At 41.0% G+C, this 24,930-nt stretch overlaps 1 protein-coding gene across 4 annotated transcripts in view; it reads left to right on the top strand.

Moving 5' to 3' along the window:
* LOC135514373 (high affinity 3',5'-cyclic-AMP phosphodiesterase 7A-like) overlaps positions 1-24,930 on the top strand; it is a 43,333-nt gene that overhangs the window by 1,862 nt on the left and 16,541 nt on the right. For 2 of the 4 annotated variants that reach the window (XM_064937840.1, XM_064937832.1), the window contains exon 2: positions 24,681-24,741. In XM_064937840.1, coding sequence (XP_064793912.1) covers positions 24,681-24,741 — 61 coding nt within the window. Of the gene's footprint in view, positions 1-24,680; positions 24,751-24,930 lie in introns of all 4 variants that reach the window. The other 2 variants (XM_064937824.1, XM_064937818.1) reach the window with 1 other exon arrangement.

The following is a 24,930-nucleotide window of genomic DNA, read 5'->3' as shown; positions in this document are numbered from 1 at the left end:
GTATATGCAGTCGGAAGTTTACATACACTTAGGTTGGAGTCATTACAACTTGTTTTTCAACCACTCCATGAATTTCTTCTTAACAAGCTATAGTTTTGGAAAGTCTTTTAGGACATCTTCTTTGTGCATAACACTAGTCATTTTTCCAATAATTGTTTACAGACAGATTATTTCACTTATAATTCACTGTTTCACAATTCCAGTGGGTCAGAAGTTTACATATACTAAGTTGACTGTGCCTTTAAACATCTTGAAAATTCCTGAAAATTATGTCATGGCTTTAGAATCTTCTGATAGGCTAATTGACATAATTTGAGTCAATTGGAGGTGTACCTGTGGATGTATTTCAAGGCCTACCTTCAAACTCAGTGCCTCTTTGCTTGACCTTATGGGAAAATCAAAAGAAATCAGCCAAGACCTCAGAAAAAATTTGTAGACCTCCACAAGTTTGGTTCATCCTTGGGAGCAATTTCCAAATGCCTGAAGGTACCACGTTCAACTGTACAAACAATAGTATGCAAGTATAAACACAGTGGGACCACTCGGCCATCATACCGCTCAGGAAGGAGACGCGTTCTGTCTCCTAGAGATGAACGTACTTTTGGTGCGAAAAGTGCAAATCAATCCCAGAACAGCAGCAAAGGACCTTGTGAAGATGCTGGAGGAAACAGGTACAAAAGTATCTATATCCACAGTAAAACAAGTCCTATATCGGCATAACCTGAAAAGCCGCTCAGCAAGGAAGAAGCCACTGCTCCAAAGCTGCCATAAAAAAGCCAGACTATGATTTGCAACTGCACATGGGGACAAGATTGTACTTTTTGGGGAAATGTCCTCTGGTCTGATGAAACAAAAATAGAACTGTTTGGCCATAATGACCATCGTTATGTTTGGAGGATAAAGGGGGAGGCATGCAAGCCGAAGAACACCATCCCAACTGTGAAGCACGGGGGTGGCAGCATCATGTTGTGGGGGTGCTTTGCTGCAGGAGGGACTGGTGCACTTCACAAAATAGATGGAATCATGAGGTAGGAAAATGATGTAGATATATTGAAGCAATATCTCAAGACATCCATCAGGAAGATAAGGCTTGGTCGCAAATGGATCTTCCAAATGGACAATGACCCCAAGCATACTTCCAAAGTTGTGGAAAAATGGCTTAAGGACAACAAAGTCAAGGTATTGGAGTGGCCATCAAAAAGCCCTGACTTTAATCCTATAGAACATTTGTGGGCAAAACTGAAAAAGTGTGTGTGTGAGCAAGGAGGCCTACAAACCTGACTCAGTTACACCAGCTCTGTCAGGAGGAATGGGCCAAAATTCACTCAACTTATTGTGGGAAGCTTGTGGAAGTCTACCTGAAACACTTGACCCAAGTTAAACAATTTAAAGGCAACGCTACCAAATACTAATTGAGTGTATGTAAACTTCTGACCCACTGGGAATGCGATGGAAAAAAAATAAAAGCTGAAATACATAATTCTCTCTGCTATTATTCTGACATTTCACATTCTTAAAATAAAGTGGTGATCCTAACTGACCTAAAACAGGTCATTTGTACTAGGATTAAATGTCAGGAATTGTGAAAAACTGAGTTTAAATGTAGTTGGCTAAGGGGTATGTAAACTTCTTACTTCAACTGCACATATGAGATGAGTCATGCAACATATGTAAACATTCTTAAAGTGGCATTATTAAAATGACTAGTGATTCATTTATTAAAGTGGCCATTGATATCAAGTCTGTAGGTAGGCAGCCACCTCTCTATGCTAGTGGTGGTTGTTTAACTATCTGATGGCCTTGAGATAGAAGCTGTTTTTCAATCTCTCTGTCCCAGCTTGGATGCACCTGTGCTGACCTCGCCTTCTGGATGGAAGCGGGGAGAACAGGTAGTGGCTCGGGTGGTTGTTGTCCTTGGTGGTCTTTTTTGGCTTCCTGTGACATCAGGTGTTGTAGGTGTCTTAGACGGCAGGTAGTTTGCCCATGGTGATGCGTTGTGCAGAATGCACCACTCTCTGGAGAGCCCTGCTGTTGTGTGTGGTGCAGTTGCCGTACCAGGCGGTGATACAGCCCAAAAGGTTGCAAAACATGACTTCGTGCTTGGTGGCAAAACCCTTGTTGGCAATCAGAGGTCAGACGTTTCTTGTAGTTGTCCACCAGGTTTGCACACATCTCAGGATGGATTTTGTCCCACTCATCTTTGCAGATCTTCCCCAAGTCATTAAGGTTTCGAGGCTGACGTTTGGCAACTCGAACCTTCAGCTACCTCCACAGGTTTTCTATGGGATTAAGGTCTGGAGACTGGCTAGGCTACTCTAGGACCTTAATGTGCTTCTTCTTGAGCCACTCCTTTTTGTTGCCTTGGCTGAATGTTTTGGGTCATTGTCATGCTGGAATACCCATCCACGACCCATTTTCAATGCCCCATCCATCATCCCTTTGATACGGTGAAGTTGTCATGTCCCCTTAGCATAAAAACACCCCCAAAGCATAATTTTTCCACCTCCATGTTTGACGGTGGGGATGGTGTTCTTGGGGTCATAGGCAGCATTCCTCCTCCAAACACGGCGAATTGAGTTAATGCCAAAGAGCTCCATTTTGGTCTCATCTGACCACAACACTTTCACCCAGTTGTCCTCTGAATCATTCAGATGTTAATTGGCAAACTTCAGACAGGCATGTATATGTGCTTTCTTGAGCAGGGGGACCTTGCGGGCGCTGCAGGATTTCAGTCCTTCACGGCGTAGTGTGTTACCAATTGTTTTCTTGGTGACAATGGTCGCAGCTGCCTTAAGATCATTGACAAGATCCTCCTGTGTAGTTCTGGGCTGATTCCTCACCGTTCTCATGATCATTGCAACTCCACGAGGTGAGATCTTGCATGGAGCCCCAGGCCGAGGGAGATTTGACAGTTCTTTTGTGTTTCTCCATTTGTGAATAATCGCACCAACTGTTGTCACCTTCTCACCAAGCTGCTTGGCGATGGTCTTGTAGCCCATTCCAGCCGTGTGTAGGTCTACAATCTTGTCCCTGACATCCTTGGAGAATTCTTTGGTCTTGGCCATGGTGGAGAGTTTGGAATCTGATTGATTGCTTCTGTGGACAGGTCTTTTATACAGGTAACGAGCTGAGATTAGGAGCACTCCCTTTAAGAGTGTGCTCCTACTCTCAGCTCGTTACTTGTATAAAAGACACTTGGGAGCCAGAAATCTTTCTGATTGAGAGGTGATTAAATACTTATTTCCCTTATTAAAATGCTAATTAAGTTATAACATTTTTGATATGTGTTTTTCTGGATGTTTTTGTTGTTATTCTGTCTCTCACTTCAAATAAACCTACCATTAAAATTATAGACTAATTTCTTTGTCAGTGGGTAAATGTACAAAATCAGCAGGGGATCAAAAACGTTTTTTCCCTCACTGTATACCTAATAAGATGACCGTATCGAAGTGCTTGCTTGTCAGAAAATGTAAAAAGTGTAATGTTCTTTCTGGGGGTGTATATGAACATATTTGAATAAGATTCCATGTTGCTAAAATGCTGTCAGTTCCACTTTAAGGAGGTTGTAAAGATACAAAAAAATATTTGGTACATGTGACCAATAAAAGTTCATTTGGTTTGAAAGGGTTTATGATAGAGTTCAACCAATTTTATGATTTTTCAACGGCGAAATCGATTATTGGAGGACCAAAAGTTGATACCGATAAAAAAATAAAAAAAATTTAAACAAATAATAATAATATTTTCCACCATAATTTTGCAAATAAATTCATTAAAACATCCTACAATGTGATTTTATGGATTTTTTCTTCTTCTAATTTTGTCTGTCATAGTTGAAGTGAACCTATGATAAATTGCAGGCCTCATCTTTTTAAGTGGGAGAACTTGCACAATTGGTGGCTGACTAAATACTTTTTTGCCCCTGTATGTGTATATATATGTGTGTATATATATATATATTTGTAATAATGACAATTACAACAATACTGAATGGACACTTCATTTTAACTTAATACAATACATAACATCAATTTAGTCTTAAATAAATAATGAAATGTTTAAATAATGGAAAAACAGTGTTGGAGAAGTAAGTAAAAGTGCAATATCTGCCATAAACAAAAGCTCCTTGCTCAGAACATGTGAATGCTAGTGGTTCTTTTTAACATGAGAATTCAATTATCCCAGTTAAGAAGTTGTAGTTATTATAGAGAGAAATAGTGCTATAATTCCTATACCATTTGTAGTTCAAATACCTTTGACCAGGGGTTCTTAAACTTGTTCAGCCTGGGACCCAAATGAGAAATTCTGTGTTTTCCTGGGACCCAAGCTTAGGAAAATATGCAACTATACGTAAATATCGGTACATTTCATTGCCCTTATGCCTGAAAAATGCAATATAGACAAAAACAAATAACACTAAAAACACTCTTACATATAGTGCCTTGCGAAAGTATTCGGCCCCCTTGAACTTTGCGACCTTTTGCCACATTTCAGGCTTCAAACATTAAGATATAAAACTGTATTTTTTTTGTGAAGAATCAACAACAAGTGGGACACAATCATGAAGTGGAACGACATTTATTGGATATTTCAAACTTTTTTAACAAATCAAAAACTGAAAAAATTGGGCGTGCAAAATTATTCAGCCCCCTTAAGTTAATACTTTGTAGCGCCACCTTTTGCTGCAATTACAGCTGTAAGTCGCTTGGGGTATGTCTCTATCAGTTTTGCACATCGAGAGACTGACATTTTTCCCATTCCTCCTTGCAAAACAGCTCGAGCTCAGTGAGGTTGGATGGAGAGCATTTGTGAACAGCAGTTTTCAGTTCTTTCCACAGATTCCCGATTGGATTCAGGTCTGGACTTTGACTTGGCCATTCTAACACCTGGATATGTTTATTTTTGAACCATTCCATTGTAGATTTTGCTTTATGTTTTGGATCATTGTCTTGTTGGAAGACAAATCTCCGTCCCAGTCTCAGGTCTTTTGCAGACTCCATCAGGTTTTCTTCCAGAATGGACCTGTATTTGGCTCCATCCATCTTCCCATCAATTTTAACCATCTTCCCTGTCCCTGCTGAAGAAAAGCATGCCCAAACCATGATGCTGCCACCACCATGTTTGCCATTGGGTATGGTGTGTTCAGGGTGATGAGCTGTGTTGCTTTTACGCCAAACATAACGTTTTGTATTGTTGCCAAAAAGTTCAATTTTGGTTTCATCTGACCAGAGCACCTTCCACATGTTTGGTGTGTCTCCCAGGTGGCTTGTGGCAAACTTTAAACAACACTTTTTATGGATATCTTTAAGAAATGGCTTTCTTCTTGCCACTCTTCCATAAAGGCCAGATTTGTGCAATATACGACTGATTGTTGTCCTATGGACAGAGTCTCCCACCTCAGCTGTAGATCTCTGCAGTTCATCCAGAGTGATCCTTGTATGAGCTGAAAGTTTAGAGGGACGGCCAGGTCTTGGTAGATTTGCAGTGGTCTGATACTCCTTCCATTTCAATATTATCGCTTGCACAGTGCTCCTTGGGATGTTTAAAGCTTGGGAAATCTTTTTGTATCCGAATCCGGCTTTAAACTTCTTCACAACAGTATCTCGGACCTGCCTGGTGTGTTCCTTGTTCTTCATGATGCTCTCTGCGCTTTCTGCGGACCTCTGAGACTATTACAGTGCAGGTGCATTTATACGGAGACTTGATTACACACAGGTGGATTGTATTGATCATCATTAGTCATTTAGGTCAACATTGGATCATTCAGAGATCCTCACTGAACTTCTGGAGAGAGTTTGCTGCACTGAAAGTAAAGGGGCTGAATAATTTTACACGCCCAATTTTTCAGTTTTTGATTTGTTAAAAAAGTTTGAAATATCCAATAAATGTCGTTCCACTTCATGATTGTGTCCCACTTGTTGATTCTTCACAAAAAAATACAGTTTTATATCTTTGTTTGAAGCCTGAAATGTGGCAAAAGGTCGCAAAGTTCAAGGGGGCCGAATACTTTCGCAAGGCACTGTACCTGTCTAGGTTGGAACTGTTGCTGTTAAAATACAATAAACAATTGAATTCTGAACTGGAATAAACAGATTGATCACATCACACAGATGTTTAATACACTTAATTATTAGGTAAAATGTAGTTAAAGTCATTAACAAGCAGTTGTTTTACTACTTTTATTGAAAGAATACCGTAGACTATACTTGATTTGTTTCTTTCCTAGCGTTAGCATCTGCCAACATGCAGATACCCATAGACTTCCTGTCGATACCCATAGACTTGCTGTCATTGCGCTAATGCTAAACTACCTCTAACTTCCTTCATACTGGACACAGAGACATAAAAATGGTATCCACAAGTTCACATGACTCTGGTGAAGTAGATAAAGGGCTTCATGGCCAAAATCCCGAAGTATCCCTTTAAAAGTTTCTGAGGTGTTTCATTCTTTTAGTTGAAGACATCATCATTGTGTAAAGTTGTTTTCTGCTATTAGAGATGTTCTCTTCATTTTCATACTTGATCAAAGTGAGGTTAAATTGTTATATGTTTACATAATAAGATTGCAAATGGATCTATTCATGAGGTAGATATGACATGATGGTCCTTACCTCACACTTCACCTCCAACTCCCCTGAATCACTCTGTGTTCTGTGAGAGGCCAGTAAGGGTCTGTTATTAGTTTATGAACCCCTCACAATGCTCCAGTCCAGACTGTTTGCCTTTCCCCTATATTGCTGATTGTCTTTTATGGCCCTCCATGAGCCAGACCTCATGGTCTGTTCCATTAAGCGAAGGGCCCATCCAGTGCAGACGCACACACACACCCTCTGAAGTGGGATTTACTACAGGTAACACACTGGAAGGAATGCGGAGATGCTCAAGCTGCTTTTCACACTGAAGTGCCACAATTCATGGGGATACTTTGAATTTGTGAAGCACCTTAGAACAATTTTAGCTCTTGTTTCTTTTACAGGTTAGAGACCGCATGTGTTTTGGGGACAGGCCACACAAAGGCTAAGGGAGAGTTCATCTGTCCTGTACTTTCCTCCTCTTTTAGCTTTATTAGTTATATCGCTGTAGTCAGCCAGCCCCCTAGAACTGATATGGGATAAACCTGAGCAATGCAAGGTTTACTTGCCCTAGAGTAATAGCCCAGACTAATAAACCTGATTGGTCTGTCTGCTTGATTGATGGATACAATTCAGATTTTAAATGTCAAGGCACCTCCAACACCAAGTCATTCGCTGCAATGGACTTACTGTACAGCTACAGCATAATGAAGATTACAGGCCAGGTATTTCCTGAGTTGCTCAGTGACGCAGATGCTATGCATTTTTTCAGAAGCACGCCAGAATGTGTCATCTGCTGTGGGAAGTGAATAATCTGTTTTAGCTGTCTAGTCATGTAGCCAGACTAGCTTGTAGTTCATAGATATGGCTGTCTAAGGTGTGTGCGTACTAAACTTTGCTCAGATGTTTAGACCTTATGAATAATACAGGATGATGGAGATAAGGAGACTGCTGTTGAATGAGCCAGTGACGTCAAGATGCTGTATGAGTGATGTCGGTAGGACTAGGGAGCCTGTTTAAACATGACAGCCAAAGCCTGTGTGATTGTGTGTCCACAGTTGAACCACATCAAAGGCATCTGATCTGACTGACAATCAGTCATCTGAACATGTACATTGCATCGTCTGTCCTCTGCAGCAACAACCTAGTACCTGCAATCCAATACTGTCTCTAGCTAAGTCAGGGATGGGCAACCTTGAGAGAAAGAGAAACTGCTGATGCACAACCAAATTTTGAAATTGAGACCCTGACTGAGCCCCCCCCCAAAAAAAAATAATCTACAGTCCAAGTCAATAGTTTGGACACACGTACTCATTCCATGTTGTTACTATTTTCTACATTGTGGAATAACAGTGTAGACATCACAATTATGAAATGACACATATGGAATCATGTAGTAACCAAAAAAGTGTTAAACATTCTTCAAAGTAGCCACCATTTGCCTTGATGACAGCTTTGCACACTCTTAGCGTTTTCTCAACCAGCTTCATGAGGTAGTCACTGGAATGCATTTCAATTAGCAGTTGTGCCATGATAGAAGTTAATTTGTGGAATTTCTTTCCTCCTAAATGCGTTTGAGCCAATCAGTTGTGTTGTGACAAGGTAGGGGTGGTATATAGAAGATAGCATTATTTGGTAAAACACCAAGTTCATATTGTGGCAAGAATAGCTCAAATAAGCAAAGAGAAACGACAATCCATCATTACTTTAAGACATGAAGGTCAGTCAATCCGGAAAATGTCAAGAACTTTGACAGTTTCTTCAAGTGCTGTCCCAAAAACCATCAAGCGCTATGATGAAACTGGCTCTCGTGAGGACCGCCACAGGAAAGGAAGACCCAGAGTTACTTCATTCAATTTAACTGCACCTCAGATTGCAGCCCACATAAATGCTTCACAGAGTTCAAGTAAGAGACACATCTCAACATAAACTGTTCAGAGGAGACTGCTTGAATCAGGCCTTCGTGGTCAAATTTTCTTCTTTACATTTAACCAGGCAATTCAGTTAACTGTCTTATTCAGGGGCAGAACAACAGATTACAGATGGGCATTTTTTTTATTTTTTTTTATGGAATATCTACATAGGAGTACAGAGGCCCATTATCAGCAACCATCACTCTTGTGTTCCAATGGCACGTTGTGTTAGCTTATCCAAGTTTATAATTTTAAAAGGCTAGTTGATCATTAGAAAACCCTTTTGCAATTGTGTTAGCACAGTCGACAACTGTTGTCCTGATTTAAAGAAGCAATACAACCAGCCTTCTTTAGACTAGTTGAGTATCTGGAGCATCAGCATTTGTGGGTTCGATTACAGACTCAAATTGGCCAGAAACAAAGACATTCTCCTGAATCTTGTCAGTCTTTTCTTGTTCTAAGAAATGAAGGCTATTCCATGCGAGAATTTGCCAAGAAACTGAAGATCTTGTACAACGCTGTACTATTCCCTTCACAGAACAGCTCCAGCTGGTTCGAACCAGAGTAGGAGTCCCCGGTGCACAATTGAGCAAGAGGACAATTACATTTGAGTATCTAGTTTGAGAAACAGATGTCTCACGAGTCCTCAACTGGCAGCTTCATTAAATATTAACTGCAAAACTCCAGTCTCAACAGTGAAGAGGCAACTCTGGGATGCTGGCCTTGTAGGCAAGAGTTCCTCTGTCCAGTGTCTGTGTTCTTTTGCCCATCTTAATCTTTTCTTTTTATTGGCTAGTCTGAGATATGGCTTTTTCTTTGCAACTCTGCCTGGAAGAGTTAAATAAACAAACATATGGTTGGAAATGTGTCCACGGGCCAACACCCTCGGGTCGCCAGTTTGCCCATCCCAGAGCTAAGTTCCTTTTGAAAATATACATTGATATTGGTCATTTCAGCTTTTGCATAGGTTATTTCACCTTTCAGCGCAATTGTCATTTTAGTTTTGTCGGCCTACATCCTAAGGTTCTATGCAAAATAGGGGGGAGATGATGGTACACTACATGTTACAGTATGCATTCCACGGGCCTGTGCTTGATAGGATAGCCTTGTTCGAGCTTCAGGTAAATTTACCTGTCATACTGTTTGTGGACGAGTGTCCTGTCAGATTTGAATATATGGTCAACTTTAGTTTGCATGAAGTCTGAATTTGCATATTTTGACAGCTTTGAGGCCTAAAGGAAGGTTGACCTGATACTAAACGCAAGCCCAGGTTTCGTCCTAATAATCTGTCCTTTGATAAAGAAATGTTTATCTTCTGACCTTTATTTTTCAACCAGTTTCATTTGCTTGTTTGTGTCATGCCAAACCGGAATTACAGTTCAAACCAGTCTTCTTTCAATCCAGCTCACAAATGCTTTCAAACTAGTCTCCTCTTCAAAGCTCACAGATGATTTCAGAAAGAAATGCCTTGTAAATCCTTGAATGGGAGCGCCTAGGACACGTCTTAATACATTATTGTAGCTCTCCCCAACCCGCCAGAAACATGATGAGCTGGAAAAACAAACAAACCTGTGTTATGCTGTTTCCAGCACTCTGATGGCTTTATCATCATCACACGTGACTATGGAACAGAAGCGATGTTGAAGAATGGCACCCTGTTCTCCATATAGTGCACTATTGACCACAACCCTTTGGGCCCTGTTCAAAAGTAGTGCAAAGGGGTGCCATTTGGGATGTAGACAGAGACATGTCCAGTATGAGAGAGCTTGATGTCGTCACATTATTCAACTGGAAAGTATTTTGTGGAATATTATCTATAGTGCGTTCGGGAAAGTATTCAGACCCCTTGACTAAAATAAATGTTTTTAAATCCTCAATCTACACACAGTGCCCCATAATGACAGCGATGTTGAAGAATGGCACCCTGTTCTCCATATAGTGCACTATTGACCACAACCCTTTGGGCCCTGTTCAAAAGTAGTGCAAAGGGGTGCCATTTGGGATGTAGACAGAGACATGTCCAGTATGAGAGAGCTTGATGTCGTCACATTATTCAACTGGAAAGTATTTTGTGGAATATTATCTATAGTGCGTTCGGGAAAGTATTCAGACCCCTTGACTAAAATAAATGTTTTTAAATCCTCAATCTACACACAGTGCCCCATAATGACAAAGCGAAAAACCATCAACCCCGACCAACCATCCTCCTTTCGTTTTTTTTGCCTTAAGTAACCTTCTGTCTTATGTAACCATGCTAAACGTAACATATCATACTAATTTGAATGTCCAGGATTTACTTTTCCTATATTACATTTAGTCTTTGAGACCAGGTTGCCCACTCAATCTTAATCGGCTCCTTAGTTGCTGGACCGCCACTTGGTACAGATGGTATGTGGTTTTGTAGGCTTTCCAATGTGTACAGTGCCTTCAGAAAGTATGGATTAAATAACAACAAAATCCTCAAATCTACACAAAATACCCAATAATGATAAAGCAAAAACAAGTTTTTAGAAATGTTTGCAAATTTATTACACCTTATTTACATATGTATTCAGACCCTTTGCTATGAGACTCGAAATTGAGCTCAGGTGCATCCTGTTTCCATTGATCATCCTTGAGATGTTTCTACGACTTGATTGGAATCCACCTGTGGTAAATTAATTTGATTGGACATGATTTGGACATGAAAGGCACACACCTGTCTATATAAGGTCCCACAGTTGACAGTGCATGTCAGAGCAAAAACCAAGCCATGAGGTCAAAGGAATTGTCCTTGGGCTCCAACACAGGATTGTGTTGAGGCACAGATGATCTGGGGAAGGGTGCCAAAAGATTTCTGCAGCATTGAAGGTCCCCAAGAGCACAGTGGCCTCCATTTTTAAATGGAAGTTTGGAACCACCAAGACTCTTCCTAGAGCTGTCCGCCTAGCCAAACTGAACAATCGGGGAGAAGGGCCGATGGTCACTGACAGCTCCAGAGTTCCTCTGTGGAGATAGGAGAACATTCCAGAAGGGCAACCATCTCTGCAGCACTCCACCAATCAGGCCTTTATGGTAGAGTAGCCAGACGACAGCCCGCTTGGAGTTTGCCAAAAGGCACCTAAAGGAATCTCAGACCATGAGAAACAATATTCTCAGGTCTTATGAAACCAAGATTGAACTCTTTGGCCTGAATGCCAAGCGTCACATCTGGAGGAAACCTGGCACCATCCCTACGGTGAAGCATGGTGGTGGCAGCATCATGCTGTGGGGATGTTTTTTAGTGGCAGTTACTGGGAGACTAGTCATGATCGAGGGAAAGATGAACAGAGCAAAGTACAGAGAGATTGTTGATGAATACCTGCTCCAGAGTACTCAGGACCTCACTGGGGTGAAGGTTGACCTTCCAACAGGACAACAACCCTAAGCACACAGCCAAGACACCGCAGGAGTGGCTTCAGGACAAGTCTCTGAATGTCCTTGAGTGGCCTAGCCAGAGCCATCATTTGCGTAGCTGTCCTTGCAGGAACTCTGTTGCTGCATGGAGGATGACAATTTCCCAAGACTTCCTGTGCCGTTGGTTTGAGGCCCTTGCCTGATGATGGAGTGTGATGGTGGTCTATTTCTGGTCCCCGTTTGCCACACTTATCAGCTGTGATGTCGACGTATGTTGAGGGTCTAATTCGGGCTGTGCGCTGCCTGAGTATGAGTGCATACCTAGCATACCTAACCCTGTTTTGGGACAGCATTTATTCAAGGCTACAGACCCAGAGCGTCTCAGAGAAACTTTTCCCTTTGTCTCTCTTCCTACAATAATCGGCCAGACTGACTTGTAATTGTGTAAGATTGTAACTTATGTTAATGGTATAACTGAATCTTTCTCTAAGTTATTGTTGCAAAAGGAGCCACATTGTTCTGATGACGATAAGTGCATAGTAGAACAAAGACTTGGGAACGTCAGTGATCTCATTCCCCTCATGTTTAATTTGGGCTTATTATCAGAGATCATTTCTCATAGTATAAACCTTTTGTCTTCATCTTGGCAGCAGAACCCACGTTTTTACACTGTAGGACTCGTGTTGCTATGGCAAACTCAAATATGTGTACCGTACGTGCAGGGAAAGAACACTGGTATGATCCTCTGCTGGGAGGTCCAATAGGAATTGTACCGATCTGGTCCTTGGTTGTGATTCTAACAAGGGGGATTTCCTAGAAGGTAGGTCATTTGACCCTAGCACACAGTTCGTTTGGACTACTAGGTATCACTGCCTTCTTATCAACATAGTTGATTTGACTAAAAGGATATCTCTGCCATTGTGTGTCCCATGTTTCATATTAACAATTCATATGTACTGTATGCCAACTCTCCAAACCGCCATGCCTTTAGCAAGGCACACATACTGTTGAAGCCAGACTATGCAGTCATCTCCTTCTGACCTTTTTGGATTCTCAAACCCCTACGTCATGAATAACATGACATTGAGGTGTAGTAATGTTGGTACACCTTGTCCTCTCTACACCCCCCCCCCTTCTCTGTGTCAGTGTTTATGATGGTGTTTGGCCGTTGCCACAGTGCAACACCATCAGTCCATATGGGGCTGAAGGGAGAGAGCGTGGTGTGTGCCCCTCACACCAGCCCTTCGGTCGACTGGCAGTCAGTCAGCCAGCCCAGGCAGTCCCTGGAGTGTTAGGACTGGGCAGTCAGTCAGGTGATAGGTAGCTAGCGCTGGAGCTAAGACAGCTGCACAAGGCTCTGCTTACTCTCTGTCTGTCCCCTTCTGCCTGCCTGGGCCTTGAGCTGTCCTTCGTCTGCCTGTCTGCTAATATTTATCCGGGCTGGACCCACGACACAGAAACACGAATGTACATCCAGGGAGAGGGAGTATGATCCTCGGCCACACGGTCCAATGGGAATTGTACTGATCTGGTCCTTAGTTATGATTCTAACAAGGTGGATTTCCCACAAGGTAGGTCCTCTGACACTAGCAGACAGTCAGTTTGGACTACTAGGCAAACTGCCTCTTTATCAACAGTTGATTTGACTTTGAAAAGGACATATCTAGCACAGACTGATGACTGTGTGTCTGTTTACTGCCTTACTAGGAAAGGAGGTGTGGTGAGTTACTATGAGCTCACATTGTGATGGTGTGTACAGTATGTCTGCTATTTTCAGGGACTGATAGTTTGAGGGTGTTTTTTATTTTGGCTGGTTTCATCAGGAACAGTTAAGACTTGGTAATGATACAGCGTAAGCAAAATACCACATTGGATTGAAGTAAAAAATTGTTATGAGTAGTTTTGTCAAGTGTTTTTTTTAGTTTAGGACACCAGTGAGGACCTGTTAAGGTTCCATCATGATTTGTGTTTTTCATGACAAAAGTTCTGTCAAATCATTGAGGCATCTTTGGGTGGTGGGAAAGTGAGTGGTGCCATTGGAGTGGTTCTCTTTGCTCAATGTGGTTTGTGTGATTTTTCCCAGTGGCCAATACTGAAACCCATCCTGTTGCTGCTAATTAGACAGCATTCTCTGGGTGAGCAATTTCCCACAGGCCAGCTGTGTTTTAGCTTCATTAGCTGAAACTGAGCTTGGGCAGGGTTTGGACAACAGTACTGGGAATCTATCACAGATCCCTTTTAAATACCTTTTAAATACGTACGTTTACCAAGAAGAGGCACATTTAATTGTGAGTTTGTATTGAGAGTTTGACTACCATCTTAATTATAGGTCAAAGTTAAAGACAGTGATGTTTGTGTATGTAAGAAGTGGTAGTTCTAGTTGTTGTAGCAGGGTAAATCCATATGAATTCAATTACTTTTTGACAGCATCCTTTTTGATTTAAACAAACATTTCTATGCATGTTTGCCCATGGATGAAGTGGTCAGAAAGTAACTTTTAGATCTGAATGCCAAAACATTCTGGAGATAAAGGTGCTCAAAGTTGACCCATTTTTGCGCACCAAATTGCAGTGGTCTGAAGGGATAGGCCCATTCTATGGGTTATATTTCTATGATTGAAATGACACGTACCCTGTTTTCAAGAGCATATTAAGTCTCAACTGATTGCGGGCACAAAACGAAAACCTCAGATTATTTCTAAGCTACAATTTATGAGAATATGAAAAATGAGACTTTACGCATTTTTTGATAATTGACAATTAAGCTTAACAAATTACATAAATTGTATAAGGACAGTTTGACAACCCTGTTTGTAAGCTTTTAAATGATATCAATCTCAACCGTTTCTATTTTCCAGTGATGAAGACATGGATGTCTCCATGGTATGGTGGGGTATGCAAAATGGGTCAACTTTGAGCACCTTTATCTCTTGAATTTGTTTTGCATTCAGGTCTGAACTCACTTTCTGACCACTTCTTCCATGGGCAATCATATATGGAAAGTTTTGTTTAAATCAAAAGGGATGCTGTGAAGTTATTGAATTCAAATGGATTTACCCTATTGTAATATTAGTAGCAGAAGTAGTAGTTGGTTTATAGGTTTATTGATTTAGCAGTAGAGTAGAATCAAACATATCATCCATTTCACAAGACATAACATATACTGCACATAGTGTACACTGCAGTTCTTTTTTTGGCTTATTTTATTGGTGGCTTAAAATATGAGGTCTTGATAGCACAGGCCATTTGTAGCTTGTCTTAGGAGTTTTGTGATGGATGGAACAGAGTTGAAATAAAATATCTGAATGTGATGTTGAGTTGGAAGAAATTATGGGTAACAAGGAATACCATTGCACTACTGTTCATTCACCAAACTTGCTGGGTTTTCACAACACTGTACCACTGTGTGATGTTTTAAAGGATGTTGTATCAATACCAAATGTCTGATTTTAATTTTGACAACCATGGAATCAATCATGATGATGTACTGAAATTCACTGAATTCTGAAGCCAGTCCACTTGCATTGAAGATTGCATTGAGAGCAATCGTCTCAGCAAGAAAGTATTTTATTCCTACTCTTATGGGTAAAAATAAAAGCTATGCATGAAGCCTCTTTGGTTATAAGAGTCCCACCAAGTCGACAGATATTTAGAAGACCTCATGAGGTGTCAGTGGCTACTGTGTCACATGCAGTTGCTTTAGAATTGTTGAAATAATGTTTTGATATTTTATAGATGATCAGTCCATATATAATCTCGACCTACATGCTTTTGACAATGATTTCACATTAGCCCTATTTCACAGGATATGCCGAAATACTTATAACCACACATTTTTGTTCAGTTATTTCATTAATCAACATGTTATTTCATTCACAAGTGAACATACGTTAAGCCTTTGGAGCACAATAACAGGTTGTTGAAAAATATGCCTAGAAGTTGGGCAATTTAAAGCGTCTAGGGCCAATGTTAACTTTGTGTTGAATGAAAATTATAGACCCTTCAAATGTTTTATGCAACATTAAGTTAAGTTTTTGGATGCCAAACTGCCAAAGCGTTGTTAAATGGTAGTGACGAGTGTGTTGATTTAACGGTAATATTATAGGACCTTTTCTGAGATGCTTTGTGGATACTGGCCCAGAATCGTGAGCAGCAGTCGTGTTGACTTGTGAATGTAGCATTGAATGTCAAGCTTTTTCATAGGAGCGAGTGGCGTGAGGGATGGAGGCATATGTCCGTCCCAGCCTGACAGACGCCACAGTGTTTGGAGTGCAGCGAGGCAAGCCGGTAGTGACGCACGCTGGGCCTGACACAGCCCTCATAGCTCCATGTGAAGGGAGATGCCAGTTGCTTGTCTGGATAGCTTGTGTGAAGCACATATGGGCATGGTAAGGTTGGTTGTCTAACAGCCCCCGTCCCTGTGAGAGCCTGATATACCCCGGCTCTGGCTGCCATAAACATAACTGATTTGTGTAAACACTGGCGCCTTCAAACCAAGGTTTTTATATACTGCTTTGTCTGTTTAGTTCATATTAGATTAGGTTTTTTAAACAAAAGCCTAGGCTGTATGTAATGTAGTAGTATTGTGTCTGCCCATAAACTACGACTCTGCTGTTTGTGCAATTGCCAGTATCTGGCTTGAATTGAGGATGATAAACTAGAGATAGGATGAGTCGGACATCGACGTCTCGCTCCCAGACAAATTAAACAACTTCTTTGCGCAATTTGAGGACAATACAGTGCCACCGACATGGCCCGCTACCAAAGACTAGGCTCTCCTGCAATGCGGCTGACATGAGTAAAACATTTAAACATGTTAACGCTTGCAAAGCTGCTGGCCCAGATGTCATCCCTAGCCGCGTCCTCAGAGCATCCGCAGACCAGCTGGCTGGTGCATTTATGGACATATTCAATCAATCCCTATCCCAGTCTGCTGTTCCCACATGCTTCAAGATGGCCACCATTGTTCCTGTTCCCAAGAAAGCGAAGGTAACTGAGCTAAATGACTATCGCCCTGTAACACTCACTTCTGTCATCATGAAGTGCTTTGAGAGAATAGTCAAGTCATATCACCTCCACCCTACCTGATACCATAGACCCACTCCAATTTGCTTACCGCCCCAATAGGTCCACAGACGATGCAATCGTCGTCACACTGCACACTGCCCTATCACATCTGGACAGGAGGAATAACTATGTAAGAATTCTGTTCATTGACTACAGCTCAGCATTCAACACCATAGTACACTCCAAACTCATCATTAAGCTTGAGACCCTGGGTCTCGACCCGGCCCTGTGCAGCTGGGTCCTGGACTTCCTGACAGGCCACCCCGCTGATACTCAACACTGGGGCCCCACAAGGGTGTGTTCTCAGCCCTCTCCTGTATCCCTGTCACCCATGACTGCGTGGCCATGCACGCCTCCAACTCAATCATCAAGTTTGCAGATTACACTACAGCAGTAGGCTTGATTACCAACAATGACAAGACCGCCTACAGGGAGGAGGTGAGGGCCCTCTGAGTGTAGTGTCAGGAAAATAGCCTCTCACTCAACGTCAACAAAACAAAGGAGATGATCGTGGACTCCAGGAACCAGCAGAGTGAGCACCCCCCTATCCACATCGACGGGACAGTCCTGGAGAAGGTGGAACATTTTAAGTTCCTCGGTGTACACATCATGGACAAACTGAAATGGTCCACCCACACAGACAGAGTGGTGAAGAAGGCACAGCATCTCCTCTTCAACCTCAGGAGGCTGAAGAAATATGACTTGTCACCTAAAACCCTCACTGTGAACCCTGCTATCATCCAGTACAGGTGCATCAAAGCTGGGACCAAGAGACTGAAAAACAGCTTCTATCTCAAGGCCATCACTAACAGACTCAAATCACTGGCCGCTTTAATAAATGTATTTAATAATGGTATCACTAGTCACTTTAAATAATGCCACTTTAATAATGTTTACATATCCTACATTACTTATCTCATGTGTATATACTGTATTTTATATAATCTATTGCATCTTGCCTATGTCGCACGGCCATCACACATCCATATAATTATATGTACATATTCTTATTCCATCCCCTTGCATTGAGTGTGTGTGTGTCTATGTATAAGGTAGTCGTGTGCACTTCACAATGTGCACTTCACATTTCACATCATAAAACTCATGTCATATACAGTGTCAATGTTTATGATCACTGTGTGGTGTACAGTTACAAAAGGACATGGCGTCATAAATACCATGGGTTGTTGTGAAGAAAATGTGCCGCGGCACAACAATGCACTCATGACCCCTTTCTATGAGCACCATAATTATGATCCATTTGTCAGAATTGCCTTTTGAAAGCCTAACACTGTAAGATCGTCTTTTATAACTTAGCTAGTCATGTTGGCAATAGAACAAGCTTTCAAATCATGCCCACCTGACCCAGATTGCAATTTATAATGGGCTGTTTTTGGATTGCATGAACAACAGTAATTGTGTGATGGTGAGGATGCAGGGTTGTGCTCCAAATGAATCAACTACAAATGTGCTTGCGCTAGTTCATCAATGTCACAGCCTGGAGAGCTAAACAAAATAAGTGTGTGTGTGTGTGTGTGTGTGTAAAAGTGCAATATGTGCCATGTAAAAAAGCAAATGTTTAAGTTCCTTGCTCAGAACATGAGAACATATGAAAGCTGGTGGTTCAATATTCCCAGTTAAGATGTTTTAGGTTGTAGTTTTTCCAGGAATTATGATGTGTTAACTATTTCCCTCTCTACCATTTGTATTTCATATACCTTTGACTATTGGATGTTCTTATAGGCAATTTAGTATTGCCAGCCTAATCTTGGGAGTTGATAGGCTTGAAGTCATAAACAGCGCTGTGAATCAGGCATTGCTAAGAGCTGCTGGTAAACGCAATAAAGTGCTGTTTGAATGAATACTTACGAACATGTTGCTACCTACCACCGCTCAGTCAGACTGCTCTATTAAATTTCAAATCATAGATTTAATTATAATAAACACAGAAATACGTTAATCATTAATATGGTCAAATCCAGAAACTATAATTTCGGGAAAAAAACCGTTTATTCTTTCAGTGAAATACGGAACCGTTCCTTATTTTATCAAACAGGTGGCAACCCTAAGTCTAAATATTGCTGTTACATGGCACAACCTTCAATGTTATGTCATAATTATTTAAAATTCAGGCAAATTAATTACAGTCACACAGTTAGCAATGAGCCAGGTGGCCCAAACTGTTGCATATACCCTGACTGTGCTTGCACTGAACGCAAGAGAAGTGACACAATTTCCCTAGTTAATTTTGCCTGCTAACATGAATTTCTTTTAACTAAATATGCAGGTTTAAAAAAAATAGACTTCTGTGTATTGATTTTAAGTAAGGCATTGATGTTTATGGTTGGGTACATTTGTGCAACAATTGTGCTTTTTTTTCCGCGAATGCGCTTTTGTTAAATCATCCATTTGGCGAAGTAGGCTGTGATTCGATGATAAATTAACAGGCACCGCATTGATCATATGCAATGCAGGACAAGCTAGTAATATCATCAACCATGTGTATTTAACTAGGGATTATGTGAACATTTTTATAAGATAAGTTTAATGCTAGCTAGCATCTTACCTTGGCTCCTTGCAGCCACAAGGTCCTTTTGACGCTGCACTCGCGTAACAGGTGGTCAGCCTGCCACGCAGTTTCCTCATGGATTGCAATATAATCGGCATCCAAAAAGGCAGATTACCGATTTGTTTACGAAAACTTGAAATCGGGCCATGAATCGGCCATATATATTACACACACACACACCCTTAGATTTTTTTCAGCATTTTGTTACGTTAGTCTTATTATAAAATTTATTAAATACATGTTTTTCCTCAATCTACACACAATACCCCATAATGACAAAGCAAAAACAAGTTTTTAGAAATTTTAGCAAATGTATTAAACCTGAAATACCTTATTTACATAAGTATTCAGACCCTTTGCTATGAGACTTGAAATTGAGCTCCGGTGCATCCTGTTTCCATTGATCATCCTTGAGATGTTTCTACAACTTGATTGGTCCACCTGTGGTAAATTCAATTGCTTGGACATGATTTGTAAAGGAACACACCAGGCTATATAAGGTCCCACAGTTGACAGTGCCTGTCAGAGCAGCAACCAAGCCATGAGGTCGAAGGAATTGTCCATAGAGCTTCGAGACAGGATTGTGTCGAGGCACAGATCTGGGGAAGGGTACCAAAAACGTTTTGCAGCATCGAAGGTCCCCGAGAACACAGTGGCCTCCATCATTCTTAAATAGAATAAGTTTGGATCCACCAAGACTCTTCCTAGAGCTGGCTGCCTGCAAAACTGAGCAATCGGGGAAGAAGGGCCTTGGTCAGGGAGGTGACAAAGAATGCGTTGGTCACTCTTGACAGAGCTTTAGATTTCCTCTGTGGAGATGGGAGAATCTTCCAGAAGGACAACCATCTCTTCAGCACTTCACCAATCAGGCCTTCATAGTCAAAAGGCACCTAAAGGACTCTTGACCATGAGAAACAATATTCTCAGGTCTGATGAAAACAAGATTGAAGTCTTTGACCTGAATGTCAAGCGTCATGTCTGGAGGAATCCTTGCACCATTCCATGGTGGTGGTAAAATCATACATTTGGTGATGTTTTTCAGTGGCATCTTCCAACAGGACAGCAACTCTAAGCACACAGCCAAGACAATGCAGAAGTGGCTTCGGGAAAAGTCTCAATGTCCTTGAGTGGCCCAGCCGAGCCCGATCGAACATCTCTGGAGAGACCTGAAAATAGCTGTGCATTGACGCTCCCCATCTAACCTCAGGGAGCTTGAGAGGATCTGCAGATCAGAATGGGAGAAACTCCCCAAATACAGGTGTGCCAAGCTTGTAGTGTCATACCCAAGACGACTGGAGGCTGTAATCGCTGCCAAAGGTGCTTCAACAAAGTACTGAGTAACGGCTCTGAATACTTATGTAAATAAGGTATTTCAGTATTTCTTTTTTGCACAAAATTCAAGAAACAGTTTTTGCTTTGTCATTCTGGGCTATTGTGTGTAGATTGATGAAGGGAAAAAAACGATTTAATAAATTTTAGAGTAAGGCTGTAACGTAACAAAATGTGGAAAAGGTCAATGGGTCTGAATTACAGTGTGTGTGTGTGCGTGTGCGCGATGAAGAATAATAGTGAAGACATCAAAACTATGAAATAACACATATGGAATCATGTAGTGACCCAAAAAGTGTTCAACAAATCAAAATATATTTGATGACAGCTTTACACTCTTGGCATTCTCTCAACCAGCTTCATGAGGTACTTTTCAATTAACAGGTGTGCCTTGTTGAAAGTTAATTTGTGGATTTTCTTTCCATAATGTGTTTGAGACAATCAGTTGTGTTGTGACAAGGTAGGGGGTGGTATACAGAAGATAGCCCCATTTGGTAAAATATAGTTGAAGACTTTTCTATGTGTCATAAAAATGTATTTAAATTGCTTAGGAACTGAGCACACTCCAACCCTTGTCATTTGTTTCTTATGTTGCACCTAGCCCACATTTTCCATGAGTAGTCTTATCGTGTTACCGAATGTATCCAGAGTATTCTCAGATTTCGTTATCAACAAAGTACAGTAAATTTAAAATGCACATAAAATCAAGTTTTTAATGTTTGGATTCAGTCTTGTCAGTTGAACTGTTGTGTTCTAACCTTTTGATCTAATCATTTCCCAATTATCTCCAAACTGTTGCCTTTTAATTGCTACCATGGTTATGCATATACTTTTCATGCTTTCAATTTAGCCCTATCCATATAGGCCAATTCCCACAAGTATAAAGGGTTAAAGTAACAAATTACAGTACGTGTGATGCCCTAAACTAAGCACACAACACAGGCTTGTCCATACATGCACTAACATGGTTGATTTCTAGTTCATTGCTGTGCTGGTTGCCTGCTACTCATGGTCAGTTGGTTTCATATAGCGTAGAAGCGCTTGATGACCCACCACCACAGTTTTGTGTCGTCTGTCAGCTGGGCCATTCCAAACGAGGTTGGCCCAAAGATATTTATGATGTTTAGGATCTTCCTGAAATGAAATCCATAGAAAGGTCATTTGGTGGAAGGATGCATTTGGCATAACTTTTTAAAATCTGAATCCAAAATAACTATTGAAAAATAACAAATTAAAGTTGGGAAATGCGATTTTGGCCTTACCCAGGCCTTCTTTAAGACACTACAATGATGAGTCTGTAGATGCTACAAAACCAGTCTTTGGTCTCATTTGAAACTTACTGTGTGCTCTGGACTGTAAGTACTGTTTAGATAAAGAATACAATTTCTGTACATTCATTAATGGATACTAAAACATATGTAAATATCTTTAAAGTACCCTCAGCCGCTCTGCACAAGATTGAACTTCACTCAACCTTCTAAACTTCCCCTTTAGTTAACACTTAACAACATTTTCTTATACTGTGGGAATTGCCAATATTAGCCACTTTCAATAAAACACACAGAAACAAAATTAACTATGCAAGACTTAGTTAGTATGCAAGGGATTTTCTTGTCGGCTGAACGCACCGGAGAAGGATTCCATTGCATTGACAGGCATGATTCTACAGACCAGTTCAGCATAACCAATCAGAGCTGCAGTATCTCTATATGCAAATAGACCATTGCCATACAGTATATGGATCTGTGCCATTCCTTTGAACTGGACTGTGTTTACAGCATGAGTGGTCGCAAGTAGATGCGCTTGTTTTGAGATCTGCATGTAGCCACGTGTGCACATTTGTTTATATTCTTTGCTAATATGTAAGTTAGTAGCCCAGTTATAGATCATTTCTAGTCATAAATGGGGGAGTGGTTGCTTCCGAACAGAGCACTTAACGTGTGCATTTCTAGCCATCTTTAAAAAGCGAGTTAGGTAAAGAAATGTTTTTCTGTCTTAAAAAGGCAGTGTTGTATTTTGAGACAGGCTTGAATAAGCTAAGTAGCCAATAGGCAGAGGGTAGCATAGTTTGTCTGATTCACTGTAATAATGCTATGGGAATAATAATAATAACTTAATTTTGTAAAGTGGTTTCTTTCATCAAACAACAAATCTTCAGTCACTTCCTTGTCTAAAAGACAAGTGGATAAACAGGTTGTCAAGCCCTGCATATTTTTTCCAAAAGTCTCACGGAATCGAGGCCTACATTGAACACCACACATTGGCTGCTACTGTAGGCTTAGTGATTGAACAGCTATTTCCATGTTAAAATGTTATGGGATGCATTTTCTCCATTTTTTTTTAATGTTAGGGCACTCTGATAGGCCTACATTATGATCCAATAGCCACAGTAGACTACTTGGCCACGGTTATAACTGTAACTTAAAGCGGGTACAGTCTGTGTTCACATAAAATGCACGCCAGAAGTTGCATAGAATTTTTATAACCTTCACGTTTGCATTCAGCAGACTTTGAATTGTACTCAGTGCTGAAGAAAATGAGGGAACATTGTCTACCACACATTTCAGGTCTTGTAATCTAAACTCAGTGCAAAGTCACATGCAAGACTGTATAAATACAGCCACTGGCCAGAGAAGCCGGTATGGCATATGTCTTAAGCCTTTGCATTCAACAGTGCTTATGCGGTTAGGGCTTGGCTGATGGAGGAATATCAATTATGCAAATATGTTGAGCAGATTGACGTCATAGTTCGAATTTTATGCCATCTGGGGACACCCCGGTGAGCTGAGAGAGCATTTGCATCAGAGGGCGAGGGGAAGAGCAGAAAAAGAGAGGAAGGGAGGAGAGGAGCATAAATAAATACTGTTAAAAGTTTTGTCAAATATTGTACTTTTTGTTGTTTATGGTTTAGGACACCAGTGGGGACCTGTTAGGGTTCCATCATTTGAGCACTTTTATCATTAAAGACTATGTCCAAGATCATTGAGACGTCTTTGGGTGGTGGGAAAGTGAGTGGTGACATTTGAGTGGTTCGCTTTGCTCCATGTGGTTTGTGTGATTTTTCCCAGTGGCCAATACTGAAACCCATCCTGTTGCTGCTAATTAGACAGCATTCTCTGGGTGAGCAATTTCCCACAGGCCAGCTGTGTTTTAGCTTCATTAGCTGAAACTGAGCTTGGGCAGGGGTTTGGACAACAGTACTGGGAATCTATCACAGATCCCTTTTAAATACCTTTTAAATACGTACGTTTACCAAGAAAGAGGCACATTTAATTGTGAGTTTGTCTTGAGAGTTTGACGAGATGGATAACTGAATTGGGACAACACAGAGTTGAAATAAAATATCTGGATGTTTTGTTGAGTTGGATGAAATAGTAACAAGGAATAACAGTGCATTTCTGTTCATTTACCAAACTTGCTGGTGTTTGGAAGAAACTGTGTGCTCCAGGGTTCTCTCTCTCTCTCACTGCAGGGAGCTCTGCATGACCCCTGAAGTGTAAAGAATGACTGGGTCCTGCAGAGGGCTTTAATGTCCTCCACTGTCACATGGCTACAGCTGCATGTGACACAGCAGAAGGGCACCCCTCACCTCCCCTGACTGTTACAGTAGAAGTGCCGCAGAGCAGTCACTAGGGGAGGAGAGGCGGTTCGTTCAATGTTTCTGTTTTTACTGAGTATTATGTTACCAACTCTGTGAAATGTGCGTCGTAAATGCTTTTGTAAGACCACCCACTGTAGACGTCTGACTGCGAAATTCTTCACACGATTCTACATGTAAAATTGGTGCGCACTCGGCCAGCAAACTCTATTGGTGTGTCTGAGGCCTTAATGATCCCTTCCTTGTGTCCTTTTTCAGAGACGAGGGGCAATCTCTTATGACAGTGAGAATCAAACAGCTCTCTACATTCGGATGCTCGGTACGTATGGTATGATATTCACTTGATTTTTCTCAATCCATATATATTGAAACATATCGTATGACCCTTTTCACCACCCATATGAATATTGATGATTTAAGTAATGTTTTGATGCATGTTTGTTAATTAGTAGATAAGCAATAGCTCTATTGCTGTCCCATGTCTAATCTTGTATGTACATCTATGGGT

Source organism: Oncorhynchus masou, chromosome 3 (assembly GCF_036934945.1).
Source record: "Oncorhynchus masou masou isolate Uvic2021 chromosome 3, UVic_Omas_1.1, whole genome shotgun sequence".
Classification (NCBI taxonomy): domain Eukaryota; kingdom Metazoa; phylum Chordata; class Actinopteri; order Salmoniformes; family Salmonidae; genus Oncorhynchus; species Oncorhynchus masou.
Note: the sequence above shows the minus strand (reverse complement) of the source record. Positions and strands in the feature narration are given on the sequence as shown.